This window comes from Trichechus manatus, unplaced genomic scaffold, assembly GCF_000243295.1.
Source record: "Trichechus manatus latirostris isolate Lorelei unplaced genomic scaffold, TriManLat1.0 scaffold00094, whole genome shotgun sequence".
NCBI classification, from domain to species: domain Eukaryota; kingdom Metazoa; phylum Chordata; class Mammalia; order Sirenia; family Trichechidae; genus Trichechus; species Trichechus manatus.
The window spans coordinates 5,286,272-5,302,308 of record NW_004444030.1 but is presented as its reverse complement, the minus strand read 5'-3'; the positions used below and the strand labels follow the sequence as shown (position 1 = coordinate 5,302,308).

General features: G+C 38.9%; 1 protein-coding gene across 1 annotated transcript; it reads left to right on the top strand.

Moving 5' to 3' along the window:
• The first annotated feature begins 1,534 nt into the window (after nucleotides 1–1,534).
• On the top strand, nucleotides 1,535–4,648 carry LOC101341762 (methyl-CpG-binding domain protein 5-like). Its single transcript, XM_012557325.2, is given in 4 exon segments — nucleotides 1,535–1,917; nucleotides 1,920–3,251; nucleotides 3,254–3,297; nucleotides 3,299–4,648. Coding segments are annotated over 4 exon segments (2,559 nt in total). The 5' UTR covers nucleotides 1,535–1,703; the 3' UTR covers nucleotides 4,268–4,648.
• Nucleotides 4,649–16,037: the final 11,389 nt, after the last annotated feature.

Genomic DNA, 16,037 nt, shown 5'->3' with positions numbered 1-16,037 from the left:
TGCAACAATAAAAAAAGAAATAAGGCCATGATAATGATATATAAATATTTTTTAAATGGATGTTTCAATAGGTAGTAGAAAGTGGACTGATTACAGATTGTTGCCTATCATAATTATTCATACATCTGATGAGGATAATCCTTTGTGTCTATGCTTTAAAGGAGATGGTGGTTGTTAATATTACTAGTTCTGTCATTTTTCTCCACATCTTTTTTCAGGCAGCATCAGTGCCTTGAGAGTGCTTAGCACGTATGAGGAGCTCAAGGAATATTTGTTGAATGAGCAAACGAATACAAAAATATCCACTACTGAACCATGGTAATTATGATACATACCAGATATTATAGTGAAAGGGCCTAGCCAGACCACCCTTCAGTGAAGCCCAAAGGCAACAAGCTCCACTCTCTGGACACCTGGAATTTCCAATTAGCTTTTTTTTCTACTTAAAAAAATAATAGATTTTCCTCCCCTTCCCCTCCTCCTGCCCTCAACCAACCAGACTCCCATCAGAGAGGGACATGCGCACTCCAGGGAAGGGACTCAAAAGTGGGGGGCAGGAAAGATGCTCACAAAGGATGTCAGTTTCTTCATGTGGGAAGTAGATATTGAAGGTCATATGGTTTACAAACAAGATCTTTAAAAGTTTAACACTCAAGATAATGAATTGGGCCAAGAATGGCGAGATGTCTAAGTCAAAAAGAAAAAGATAGGACCAAGGAAATAAATAACAGAAGCCAAGAGCACAGAATATTTTCCTTCATCAATCCATACAACCCTGATGTTTCTCTAAATCCATCAAACGCAGAAGAATGACCACCTTGGCAGATGGCCACAGAGGACGTCAACAACTTTTTTGAGAGAGAAGAGGTACTCCCTTACAAGGACTCATAAAGGTGTAGAGCATCTGGAGATTTACTGCCTCCACTACGCTGCTGGATCTCACAACTCTTGTTATGTTTTCATCAGTTTTTCTCCAGAAGAGTTTGGAAACCCAAGTGCCTTCAGAGGCCAGGCTGGAAGCAGGAAGCCACCGCAGTGAACTAGAGAGCCAAGTTCTTTCTGGAGGAGCAACCACTGCTCCACTCCAGATAACTGTTGCCAGGCAGGAATGTTGATCTAGTGTTACCACATTGTCCAGTTTTTCAGGCTATCTTATTGGAATTTTGAAGACATGAAAACATCAGATGAACCTACCTGCAACACCTTGGATTCAGATTGGAAGATAGAAAGTTTAAAGAATGTGGCCAATAAAGACGGGTAGTACCTGGAAATATTAACTGACTCGCACTGTAAAAATGAGACGGATTTCTAAACAAAAGAGGTTATTTTAGGCCACCATCAAAGTTCAAGACTAATGTTGAAATAAAAACTTTACACTCCCCCTCTTTCCCACTTCAGGCAGGTGCCAGCATTAATCAGTTATGAGTTTCCTTAATCAGAAGCACTCATTTTTACCCATGTAGACCACCTGTAAGAATTACATATTGGTTATTTAATGTAGATTAATAATGGGAAACTGATTTTTCACAGTGGCAGATTTTGAGGACTTGGTTCCAAACTGAGCTGAAGCTTCCCAATGCATTTTGTACAGTCTGGGAAAAGCTGTGCTGCATTGGCCTGTTTTTGAAAGCCATCATGCCGTGTAATATAAGGATATCATCTTATTGCTGATATCTTTGAAGAGTCCCAAGCAGACACAGAAAATGAATGGAGGCAAGGAGTGTGACGGAGGGGACAAGGATGGAGGTCTTCCAGCTATACAAGCTCCTGTGGGTTGGCAGCGTTGAGTGGATCAAAATGGAGTGCTTTATGTCAGTCCCAGTTGGTCTTTGTTATCTTGCCTGGAGCAGGTTAGAACATACCTGCTTACTGACGGAACATGCAAGTGTGGCTTGGAATGTCCTCTTATCCTTCCCAAGGAGTTAATTTTGATCCTGGAGCTGCTGTGAAACAGAGAACTGCAGAAGATGTTAAAGCAGATGAAGATGTCACAAAGCTATGCATACATAAAAGAAAGATCATTGCAGTAGCCACACTTCATAAAAGCATGAAAGCCCCACATCCTTCTCTGGTGCTCACCAGTTCTGGAGGAGGAACAAATGCAACTCCAGTAGTACCTTCTCGGGCAGCAAGATCAGTAAGAAATAAGTCTCATGAAGGAATTACAAATTCTGTGATGCCGGAATGTAAGCATCCTTTCAAGTTAATGATTGGATCATCAAATGCTATGGGAAGGTTGTATGTACAAGAACTGCCTGGGAGCCAGCAACAAGAACTCCACCCCATCTACCCCTGGCAGAGATTGGGCAGCAGTGAACATGGACAGAAGTCTCCATTCCATGGCAGCCATGCAGGCCTGCCCAGCCCAGCATCATTAGGATCCCAGATATATGGAGATGGCTCAATCTCTCCAAGGACTGACCCACTTGGAAGCCCTGATGTTTTCACAAGAAGTAATCCTGGTTTTCATGGAGCTCCCAATTCTAGTCCTATTCACCTGAATAGGACTCCACTTTCTCCACCTTCAGTAATACTACACGGTTCTCCTGCACACTCATCCTGTGCAATGGCTGGAAGGACTAATATAGCTCTTTCCCCAACCTTGACTACAAAGAGTCCAGTAATGAAAAAACCAATGTGTAATTTTTCAAGTAATATGGAAATACCACGAGCAATGTTCCACCAAACACCACCCCAAGACCCACCACCCCCTCCTCCACCTTCTTGTGCTCTTCAGAAAAAGCCATTAACATCTGAGAAAGATCCACTTGGCATTCTTGACCCTATTCCTAGTAAACCGGTGAATCAGAACCCTGTTATCATTAATCCAACCAATTTCCATTCAAATGTCCACTCTCAGGTAGCTGTGATGAATGTAAGCATGCCTCCTGCTGTTGTTCCTTTGCCAAGTAATCTCCCTTTGCCAACTGTAAAACCTGGGCACATGAATCATGGGAGTCATGTACAAAGAGTTCAGCATTCAGCTTCAACCTCCCTGTCTCCTTCTCCAGTGACATCCCCAGTGCACATGATGGGGACTGGAATTGGAAGGATCGAGGCATCCCCCCAAAGATCACGTTCATCTTCCACGTCATCAGATCATGGAAATTTCATGATGCCACCTGTAGGACCCCAGGCCACTTGTAGTGGTATTAAGGTTCCACCCAGGTTACCAAGGTCGACAATAGGGTCCCCAAGACCATCAACGCCATCAAGCCCTTCTATCAAGTCCGATGGATATCATCAATACAAGGTATCCCTAATTCATTAATTGCTGGAATGAATAATGTACTAAATACCCCCAAGCAGTGCAGCTTTCCCTACTGCATCTGCTGGAAGTGGTTCTGTAAAGAGTCAGCCTGGTTTGCTGGGAATGCCTTTAAATCAGATCTTGAACCAGCACAATGCTGCCTCCTTTCCAGCAAGTAGTTTACTCTCAGCAGCAGCCAAAGCACAGCTAGCAAATCAAAACAAACTTGCTGGTAACAACAGTAGCAGCAGTAGCAATTCTGGAGCTGTTTCCAGCAGTGGCAACACTGAAGGACATGGCACTTTACACACCATGTTCCCTCCTACTGCCAACATGCTTCTCCCAACAGGTGAAGGGCAAAGTGGTCGAGCAGCACTAAGAGATAAGCTGATGTCTCAGCAAAAAGACTCAATGCGGAAAAGAAAACAGCCACCTACCACAGTGTTGAGCTTGCTCAGACAGTCTCAAGTGGATAGTTCTACAGTTCCTAAACCTGGACCCGACTTGCTAAGGAAGCAGGGTCAGGGTTCATTTCCCATCAGTTCAGTGTCTCAGTCACTACAGTCTATGAGTTGTCAAAGCTCTCACTTGAGTAGCAATAGTACCCCGGTTTGTGGGGGCTCAAATACTGCTTTGCCTTGCTCTGCTAACCAGCTGCATTTTACAGATCCCAATATGAACTCCAGTGTTCTTCAGAATTCACTGACACAGAACATACCTTTAAGAGGGGAAGCCGTGCACTGCCACAATGCAAACACTAACTTTGTTCACAGTAATAGTCCAGTCCCAAACCACCATCTTGCAGGTTTAATAAATCAGATTCAGGCTAGCGGGAACTGTGGGATGCTCAGTCAGTCGGGCATGGCTTTAGGAAATTCATTACATCCCAATCCACCTCAGTCAAGAATTTCAACGTCCTCCACTCCAGTGATACCAAACAGCATTGTTAGCAGCTATAATCAAACAAGTTCTGAAGCAGGTATGGTTTTATTAGAAAAAAGTACCCAAAGGTACTAAACTTTTCTACGTTTTTTTAAATTTGTACCAAAATATTTATTATGATAAGAGATGATCCTTTCCCCATTGTGAAATTCTCATCATTTCTTTAGTATTTATAATTTTATTTACAGAATGCTAGGTATTTGTCTATTAGGAAAAATGACAGCCAAGGGTATTCCATTGTTTCCGTTATTTGTTGTCAATCTGTGTCATTTTGAGCATTGTTTGACTTTCAGTTGGTTATATAATCATTGGACTTTAAACTGCAAAAGAAGCCATAGAAGGCAGGGTTTCCGAGTTCGTGAAACATGTACTTGGTCTATGCCAATATAAAAGCCGTTTTCTCTAGCTTTTGCTTGTATTCAAGTAAATGAAGCTCATCTTGGAAAACCCAAAAAAAGACAAAGATAAATGGATTTTGTTTTTCTTGCTGCTGACCAGAAATAGGTGAATGGATAGGAAAAGGCAACAAGAAGTTGTATGAAGTAGAAAGCCATCTTCTAATGTTTTCTTATCCTAGTTTGCTATTCTTTACTATTATTTGCTTGAGAACATTCAAAAATGGATATTGGCTACTCCCTTTATACAAAAAATAATAATTTAAGTTTTCTAATAAAAAAGCCTTGAAAACATGAAAAAAAAAATTACAAGCTCATAAGAAGAGCAAAGATAGCACAGAGAAGTCCCACGTACCTATCACCCAGCTTCCCCCAATGCTAACAACTTATATAGATAGCTGTAGTACATTATCAAAATCAGGAAACGGACATTGGCACAATACATCCAATTTGCTTTTTTAAAATTTTCATTCTTAAGTATGAACAGATGGCTAAGGATGGTCAGATACTTCAAAAAAATTCTTCTAAAATAAAAAATAGAATATCTTGCAAAAATCTACTGTATTTTTATGCAATGTACATATTATATATTTTTTGCCAACCACACCCTCACCCTCTCTGCAGGAGGTACTTTTGTAAGTGCACTGTGCTTTTTTTTTTACAGCAACATGTAAAAAAATTAACATAGAGCACTTAAGAAAATATTTCATGGGGGAGGATACAGTTAGTTTTTTAAAAAAGCATAACATGCATGTTATTTGTATAAAAATAAGGTAATACTGTGAATAAAAGTGAAAACTTCAAAAGCATTATGATTAATGCTCTCAGAAAGATAAGAGAAAATATAGAATCAAAAACAAGATGCAATAAAAATAACATATAGTGAATAATAAGGAGTTCTTGGAAATTAAAAATATCTTAGCAGAATTAAAAACAAAACACCTCAATATAAGACTTAAAAGAAAAATTAAGGTAATCTCCCAGAAAGTAGAGCAAAAAAACCCCAAAAAGATGGAAAGTCAGAGATAAAAGAAGTAAATTAAGGAATCAACTCAGGAGATTCCACATCCAAATAATAGAAACTACAGAAAGAGAGAACAAACAGAATAGAGGGAAGGAAATAAGCAAAGAAATGATTCAAGAAAAACTGAAGACCATAGATTTTCAGATTAAAGGATCATATTGAGTATTCAGCACAATGGATGAAAATAGACCCACATTTAGATGCATCTTTGTGACATTTAAGAACACTAGGGATAAAGAAAAGACACTAACATCCATTAGACAGAGATTAAAGACATGTCACTTACAAAACATAAGGATGCAGAGTGGCTTTATATTTCTCAACAGCAACACTAACAGATCAATGCCTTCATGATTCTGAAAAGAAATGCATTTTCGACATAGAATTCTATATCCAGAAAATTGATTAAGTGTGAGGATGTATTACAGACACTTTCATACATACAAGGTCTCAAAAAGTCTACCTCCCAGGCCATTTTTATAAGGAAGCTGCAGGAGAATGTGCTCAACAATTGCAAGGGACTAGGTCAAGAAAGAAGAAGACACAGGATCTAAAGAATAGGGTATCAAACTGTTTGCCTGAGAGGAATCCCCAGGATAATGAAGAAGGGAGACCCCAAGATGCCAGCAGTGAGACACATAGAGACCACATTTCATATTGGAACAGGCCAGAAGCTATGAGAAAGATATCTCCATGAAGATAAAATTGATGAGTTTGCATATATTGAGAGAAGATTTTAGACAACTGGGAGAGAGTTTGTTGATGAATGGATTAAGTGCACAGAAAATTAAGTAAACAGAATACAATCCAGTTTTTAAGCCAGAAATTCCAAAAAGAAGCAACAACAAAAAAGGAATTTTAGTATACTATAAGGCTCAGCTGCGAGTAATGTCTACATTGTCATACCAAGGTAAGTACTGAATGCTGGTTTAATGAAAAATATGATACAATCATTTCAGAAAAATGCGGCACAGATAGTATGATGTGTACTGGTGGAGGTGGTGGTGAAAGGGAGCTTCCAAGATTAAGATTAAGACTAAGACTAAGATAAAAATTAAGATTAAGTTAAGAGTTTAACTAGAGGGGAAGCATGTGCTCTAAATATTCTTCTAGGGCTCTCAGGTTGGTTGACCAACCCCAAGAATCTGCATATACAGAATATCTGAGGAGGGTTAAAGGGGTGTCTGAATGGGAGGGGTGAGGTGGGCCTGAGCAGGTAATAACCCTTCTCTTCGATGGTTAATGTCAAAACACCTCCCAAACCAAGAAGCAGCACAATAATCACATTAATTAGAGATATGGAAGTAAACACTAAAATAACCAAGTAAATTTAAAGTGGCTGCCTCTGGGGAGCAAAAAAGGGGCAAATGGTTGAGCAGAGGACCTCTGTTTTGTTTTATTTTAAATAATAAGTGTTTTAGAAATTTTGATTCTTTAAATTATGTGCATGTCTAACTTTGGTAAAAATAAAAATTAAGTTTAAAAAAATTTGGAAAAAAAAAAAGAGGATTAGCCCAGAATAGAGAAGACTCCCACAAACAATAATATGGTAAATTGGGTTTAAGGGTGACTGAAAGTATTTCGGGGCACTTTTATAGGACCTTCCCCATTCAAGATGGTAAGAGTAACCAATGTGAGGGTTTTCAGATATAGTTAGGGGCTAAATGGTAAAGCAAGAATAGATAGGCCAATTAAAAAATGGGCAAAGGATATGAACACTTTACCAAAGAAGACATTCAGGCAGCTAACAGATACATGAGGAAATGCTCACAATCATTAGCCATTAGAGAAATGCAAATCAAAACTACAAGGAGATACCAACAAGGCTAGCATTAATCCAAAAAACACAAAATAATAAATGTTGGAGAGGTGTGTACTGCTAGTTGGAATTTAAAATGGTACAACCACTTTGGAAACTGATTGGGGGCTTCCTTAAAAAGCTAGAAATAGAAGTATCATATGATCCAGTAACCCCATCCCTTGTAATATATCCTAGAGAAAGAAGAGCCGTCACACAAATAGATATACACACACCCATGTTCATTGCAGCACTATTCACAATAGCAAAAAGATGGAAACAACCTAGGTGCCCGTCAATGGACCAATGGATAAATTGTAGTATATTCACACATTGGAATACTATGCAACGATAAAAAACAATGATGAATCCACGAAACATCTCACAACGTGGATGAATCTCTAAGACATTATGCTGAGTGAAATCAGTCAGTTGCAAAAGGACAAATATTGTATGAGACCACTATTGTAAGAACTCAAGAAAAGGTTTAAACACAGAAGAAAACATTCTTTGATGGTTACGAGGGTGGGGAGGGAAGGAGAGGGGAATTCACTAACTAGACAGTAGACAAGAATCATCTTAGGTGAAGGGAAGGGCAATACACAATACAGGGGAAGCCAGCAAAACTGGACTAAACCAAAAGCTAAGAAGTTTCCTGAACACAACCAAACACTTCAAGGGGCATAGTAGCAGGGGTAAAGGTCTGTTTTCCATGGTTTCAGGGGACATGTAGGTCAACTGGCATAACAAAGTTTATTAACAAAACGTTCTGCATCCTGCTTTGGTGAGTGGTGTCTGAGGCTTTAAAAGCTTGCGAGCAGCCATCTAAGATGCATCAATTGGTCCCAACCACCTGGAGTAAAGGAGAATGAAGAACACCAAAGACACAAGGAAAATATTAGCCCAAGAGACAAAAGAGCCACATAAACTAGAGACTCCATCAGCCTGAGAGCAGAACTAGATGATGCCTGGCTACCACTAATGACAGTCCTGACAGGAAACACAACAGAGAGTCCCTGACGGAGCAGAAGAAAAGTGGGGTGCAGAACTCAAATTCATGTAAAAAGACCAGACTTACTGAGACTGGAGGAATCCCCAAAGCCAAGGCACCCAGACGTTCTGTTAACCCAGAACTAACACCATTCTTGAAGCCCACTCTTCAGACAAAGATTAGACTGGACTATAAAACATAAAATAATGCTCATGAAGAGTGTTCTTCTTAGTTCAAGTAGATACACGAGACCAAATGGGCAGCTCCCGTCCGGAGGTGGGATGAGAAGGCAGAAAGGGACAGGAGCTGGTTGAATGGACATGGGAAACCCGAGCGGGAAAGGGGGAGTGTGCTGTGACATTATAGGGATTGCAACTAGTGTCACATAACAATATGCATATAAATTTTTGTATGAGAAATTAACTTGAGCCGTAAACTTTCACCTAAAGCGCGCACACACACACACACACACACACACACACACACAAAGGATAGGCCGGATTTACCCTTGTTTTTGTTCCACTGGGTGCTGGAGTTATTCTGATATGGGAGGCTATGTTTACCACTAATCTAGCATGCCTTCCTGTGTTCCTCTTTAACTCTCTTCCCAACTCTCATCAAATAAGAGCACATTGGAGAGACAGGGTAACGTAAGGCACATCTGTGGTCACAGCCCTTACCCTGAATACATCCAGCACAATAAGCAGAGGCTTCTCCATTTGTCAAGAATGAGATTCTCTCATTCACCCTATTTACAGGGTCTTCATCATTAGCCACGTGATCAAATGAAGCCTAAGTATTATCAAGTTTAGAAGGATCATGTAAGTCATTTGGAAAACAAATACAGGTGGTCCCTGACTTACAGTGTATTCGACTTACAACAAACTGTGCTGACAACCACCATTTTGTTTCTGTTTGTTTTTGTACATCTTAACATTAGTAATATATACTACACACAATGTTGCAGCACAAAATTTGCTGATGTTATCATTCTCAGATATTCACTCGCAGATGTTCAAAGATTGGATTTATAAAGATACTGGTAATAAAAGGCAATAATAATGAAAATGAAAAAAAAAAGGATTCAACTTACTTCAGAACCGATTTATGATGAAGTCATTAGAACGGAACCCTGTGGTAAGTCGGGGACTACCTGTATCCTGAGTGCTATATAGCTAGAATGCTAGCTCTGTAAGCTTTTTAGATACAGAGATGGAAGGAGGATAAGGTACATACACCCATATTGGACTGATTTCACTAACTTATTGACTTATTAAGCAATAAGTAAAATTTGTCCTTGGCTGATTAACTGGAGGGGAAGTATGTGCTCCATGTGCTCTAAATATTCTTTTTAGGGCTCTCAGGTTGGTCAGCCAACCCCAAGAATCTGCATATACAGGACATCTGAGGAGGGTTAAAGGGGTGTCTGAATGGGAGGGGTGAGGTGGGCCTGAACAGGTAATAATATCATCCAACATATTAAAGATACTTTAAAAGGGATTTTATTGAATAAATTGTGATGCAGTCTGGTCAAAACCAGTTATAGTGAACTCCAATGCATACTGAAAATTATCTGATAGGGAAATATTTCATGTCTTGAGATAAATAGTTGTGGGTTGGAGTTTAAAGATAATTTTGTAATACAGCAAAGAGTGACACACTGTATTAACTTTAGTAGCCCGAACCTGTTTTATTTTAAATATTGTTAATCTTCCTTAAATTCTTAATAACCATATGAGTGGACGCTAGCCCAGGAGGCAGGTAAAAATTCCCCCTCAGAGAAGTCTCATTCCCTAATGCCAGTCTCTGAGTTTCCAATACACAGTCTTATGTGAGTTAAATCAATATCTCAGGTTTGGCCGTTATTTTCCAACTTCACATATTCTGGTACTGAGTGGAAGTTTTTCCTAGCTGCCAGCCCTTCTTGGCATCTTCATTTGTCTCACATTTTGAAAATGGATGCACAAGACAAACTCACAGAGGGACCAGTCTGTTGTTTTATTCACTGAAATTTGTTATTAGCTTCATATCAGATGCCTTTCGATGTATATTAAAAATACTTAGTGATAGAGCTATTTTTCCAACACCACAGATCAAAATAAGTTCAATTGCTTCCAGTTCTTTTCCTATTTGTACTATTGTGCCAATTCACTGAGACAAGAGAGAGGACAAGGAGAAAAATTATTTTTTTCCATTTCAACCTTTATTATATGTACATTTCAGTAACATTAACTATGTTCATCACATTGTACAACCATCACTACCATCTATTTTCAAATTTTTTCATCACCCTTAACAGAAATTCAGTGCCCTTTAAGCAATAACAGAAATTCAGTGCTGTTTAAGCAATAAATCCTCCTTTACCCCTACCTCCCACCCCTGGTAACTACTTCAGTCTCTACACATTTGCCTATTCCAGATATTTCATAGAGGTGGAATTATATAATATTCATCCTTTAGTGACTTTCAATGCCATTGGAAAACTCAGTGGCTCTGCTGAGAGGAGGAAGGCAAGACAATGGTATAGCTAAGGTGCTATACCATTCCTAACACCTAAGAATTCCTTCTACTGGAGAGAAAGAATATCCATGCAGATGGGTGTCATGGAATAAAAATGATTAAAAAATGCAGCTTTCCTTTAACTGAATCCTGGGTGGAGAAAACATTCAAGGACCCTCCCTCCATTGGCAACCCTTTCCACAGCAGATCATCATAGGCTGCCATGAGTTACATAAACTATACCTACCCACAGGTCAGACCTGCCAACAGAAATCTGACCTAACTACCCGTTAGAATTTAGCCCTCAGGAGGAAGTAAAATTCGTGAGGCAATTATAATGTAGGATTAGTATGGTGCCAGTTGCCTCTGAGTAGATTCCAACTCATGGCAAACCCATGTGTGTCTGAGTATAACTGTGCTCCATAGGGTTTTCAATGGCTTATTTTTTCTGAAAGTAGATCACCAGGTGCCTTCTGAGGTGCCTCCAGGTGGACTCAAACCTCCACCCTGTCAGTTAGCAATTCAGCACATCAACTGTACCACTCAGGGACTTCCTTTGGTAAGTATCCTATATTTAGCTGTTTCTCAGGAACCATTCTGTTGCACCAAGGAATTCATATGACTGTAGGTTTCCAGAATTGGAAATGATTGTAGAAGACATCAAGTTCACTTCCCCTCACATGCACCCCCTGGCAGCCTAACATATCCCCTTTCATAACCGTAACAGATCAGGCTCACTTGGATGCTTGAAATACCAGGGTGTTCCCTATGCATGTAGCCTGTTTAGTCACTTGGCTCTCAAATGTGTGTTCAGAAATCAGTAAAAGAAATCCTGTCAATTGTGCTATCTGCATAGCTGCAAAATAGCAGGTGGCTCCTTGCAGTTTTTGTTTTGTTTTGTTGGTTTTAGTGCAAGTTTACAGCAAATTAATTTTTCATTCAAAAATTTACACACAAATTGTTTTGTGACATTGCTTGCAATCCCCGCAATGTGTCAGTGCTCTCCCCCTTTCTCTTTCCACCCTGGGTTCTCCATGTCCATTCGTCCAGTTTTCCTGTCCTTTCCTGCCTTCTCATCTTTGCTTTTGGGTAGGTATTTCTTAACTGAATTAAGAAGCACACTCTTCACGTGTGTTATTGTTTTATAGGCCTATGTAATCTTTGGCTGAAAGATGGACTCCAGGAGTAGCTTCAGTTCTGATTTAGCAGTCTCAGGGGTTTCTCCAATCACCACCAGACCACTAAGTCTGGTCTTTTTTTTGTGAATTTAAATTTTGTTCTACATTTTTCTCCCGCTGTCTAGAATCCTGCATTGTGATCTCTGTCAGGACAGTCGGTGGTGGTAGCCAGGCACTATCTAGTTCTTCGGGGCTCAGGCTGATGGAGGCTATAGTTCATGTGGCCCATTAGTCCTTTGGACTAATATTTTCCTTGTGTCATTGGTTTTCTTTATTCTCCTTTGCGCCAAACCTGACGGGACCAATAGATGTATCTTAGATGGCCGTTCACAAGCTTTTAAGACCCCAGATGCTACTCACCAAAGTAGGATATAGAACATTTTCTTTATGAAATATGTTATGCCAATAACCTAGATATCCCCCGAGACCATGGTCCCCAGCCCTCAGCTCCAGTAACTCAGTCCCTCAAGGTGTCTGGATGTGTCTAGGAAGCTTGACTTTGCCTTGGTCAAGTTGTGCTGACTTCCCCTATATTGTGTGTTGTGTTTCCCTTCACCAGAGTTCTACTATTTAGTGATTTCTCCTCCCCACCTTTCCCCTCCCTACTCTTCCCCTCCCTCATAACATCAAAGATAGTTTTTTCCTGCATGTAAACCTTTTCTTGGGTTTTTATAATAGTGGTCTCATACAATAGTTGTCCTTTTGTGATAGACTTATTTCACTCAGCATAATGACCTCCAGATTCATCCATGTTATGAGAGGCTTCACAGATTCATCATTGTTCTTTGATCATTGGGTAGTATTCCATTGTGTGTAGGTACCATAATTTGTTTATCCATTCATCTGTTGGTGGGCACTTAGGTTGTTTCTATCTTTTTGCTATTGTGAATAATGCTGTAATGAACATGAGCGTACGTATGTCTATTCGTGTGACGGCTCTTGTTTCTCTAGGATATATTCCTAGGAGTGGGATTGCTGGCTCATGTGATATTTCTATTTCTAGCTTTTTAAGGAGATGCCATATCATCTTCCACAGTGGTTGTACCATTTTACATTTCCATCAGCAGTGTGTAAGAGTTCCAGTCTCCTCGCAACCTCTCCAACATTTGTTATTTTCTGTTTTTTTGATTCCTGCCAGTAATGTCAGGGTAAGAAGGTGTCTCATTGTAGTTTTGATTTGCATTTTTCTGACTACTAATGATCGGGAGCATTTCCTCATGTGTCCCTTAGCTGCCTGAATGTCTTCTTTGGTGAAGTGTCTGTTCATATCCTTTGCCCATTTTTTAATTGGATTATTTATTTTTTTGTTATTGAGGTGTAGAAGCAGTCTATAGATTTTAGAGATTAGACCCTTGTTGGATACGTTGTAGCCAAATTTTTTTTCCGAGTCTGTAGGTTATCTTTTTACTCTTTTGGTGAAGTCTTTTGATGAGCATAAGTGTTTAATTTTCAGGAGCTCCTAGTTATCTAGTTTCTCTTCTGGTGTTTGTGCATTGTTTAGTTATGTTTGTATTGAATTTATCCCATATATTAGGGCCCCTAGCATTGTCCCTAAATTTTCTTCTGTGATCTTTATTATTTTATGTTTAATGTTTAGGTCTTTGACACATTTTGAGTTAGTTTTTGGGGTTCTCTATATATAGGGTCATATCATCTGCTAATAGGGATAGTTTTACTTCTTCCTTTCCGATTTGGATGCCTTCTACTTTTTTTTTTTCTTTACCTTACTGCTCTATCTAGGACTTCCAGCACCATGTTAAATAGGAATGGTGAAAAAGAACATTCTTGTCTTGTTCCTGTTCTCCGGGAGAATGCTTTCAGCCTCTCTCCATTGATAATGATGTTGACTGTTAGTTTTGTGTAGTTGCCCTTTATTATGTTGAGTAATTTCCTTTCTATTCCTATTTTATTGAGAGGAATGCGTGTTGGACTTTATCAGATGCTTTTTCTGTGTCAGTTGAGATGATCAGGTGATTCTTTTCTTTGTTCTATTTACACTGGATTACACTGATTAATTTTCTAATGTTGAATCATCTCTGCTTACCTGGTATGAATTCCACTCGGTCGTGGTGTATTATTTTTTTTTAATATAATGCTGAATTCTATTAGCTAGAATTTTTGCAACTATATTCATGAGAGATATCAGTCTGTAATTTTTTCTTTTTTGTTTTTTGCATGGTGTCTTTGCCTGTCTTTGATATCAGGTTATGCTGGCTTCAAAGAACGAATTGGGGAGTATTCCTTCCTTTTCTATGCTCTGAAATAGTTTGAGTAGTGCTGGTGTGAGCTCTTCTCTGAAGGTTTGGTAGAATTCTGCACTGAAGCCATCCGGGCCAGGCTGTTGTTGTTGTTGGGAGTTTTTTTAAATTACCTTTTCAATCTCTTCCCTTGTTACGGGTCTGTTCAGATCTTCTGTCGCAGCCTGTCGTAGTTTAGGTAGGTAGTGTGTTTCCAGAAATTTGTCAATTTCCTCTAGGTTGTCAAATTTGTTGGAGTACAGTTTTTCATAGCATTCTTTTATGATTCTTTTTATTTCATTTGGGTCTATTGTAATGCCCCTCATCTCATTTCTTATTTGGGTTATTTGCTTCCTCTCCTGCTTTTCTTTTGTCATTTTGGCCAATGGTTTGTCAATTTTGTTTATCTTTTCCAAGAACCAACTTTTGGTCTTGTTGATTCTTTCTATTGTTTTTCTGTTTTCTATTTCATTTATTTCTGTTCTAATCTTTAATAATTCCTTTCTTCCGGTGGCTGTGGGCTTCTTTTGCTGTTCTCTTCCTGTTTGTTTGAGTTGTAGGGCTAACATTTTGATTTTGGCTCATTCTTCTTTTTCGATATGTGCATTTACTGCTCTAAATTGACCTCTGAGCTGTGTTCCAAAGGTTTTGGTATGATCTGTTTTCATTCTTATTTAATTCTAGGAATTTTTTAATTCCCTTTTTGATGTCTTCTATTACCCAGTTGTTTTCAAGCAAGGTATTATTCAGTTTCCATGTATCTGATTTTTTTTTCCCTTGCTATTCCTGTTATTGATTTCTACTTTTAAGGCACTGTGATCAGAGAACGCTTTGTATTACTTCGATGTTTTGTATTTTATTGAGGATTGCTTTGTGGCCTAAAATGTGGTCTATTTTGGAGAATGTTCCATGTTTGTTGAAAAAAAATGTATAGTTTTCTGCAGTTGGGTGCAGTGTTCTATATATGTCTATGAGGTCAAGTTGGTTGATTTTGGCCATTAGCTCTTCTATATCTTTGTTGAGTTTCTTTCTGGATGATCTGTCCTTTACTGAGAGTGGTTTGTTGAATCTCCTACTATTATTGTGGAACTATTTCTCTTTTCAGTGCTGTTAGAGTTTGTTTTATGTATGGTACTCTGTCGTTGGGTGTGTAGATATTTATTAAGGTTATGTCTTCTTGGTAGATTCTCCCTTTAATCATTACATAATGTCCTTCCTTGCCTTTTATGGTGGATTTTGTCTTAAAGTCTATTTTATCTGAGATTATATTGCCACTCCTGTCCTTTTTTGGTTACTGTTTGCTTGACGTATTTTTCCATCCTTTAATTTTTAATATAATTATGTCTTTGTGTCTAAGGTGTGTCTCTTGTAGACAGCATATTGATAGGTCATGCTTTTTTATCCATTCTGCTACTCTCTGTCTCTTTACAGGTGCATTTAAGCCATTTACATACAGTGTGATTATCGATAGGTATGAGTTTATTGCTGTCATATTGTTGTACTTTTTCTTTTTGGGGTGCTGTCATTTCCTTTGCTCTTCTTACTTTCCTGTGCTGAGTTCCTTTTGTTTGTGGATTTTTGCTTCTTTCATTATTATAGATTTTGTGTTTACTGAGACTTTTTTTTTTTTTTTTTTTTTGCTGATGCTAGGTTTGTTAGCTTTCTTTGTAGTTAACTTGAAATGTACACTTATCTTCCTAAGTTTGGACCAGTCTTTTATTAC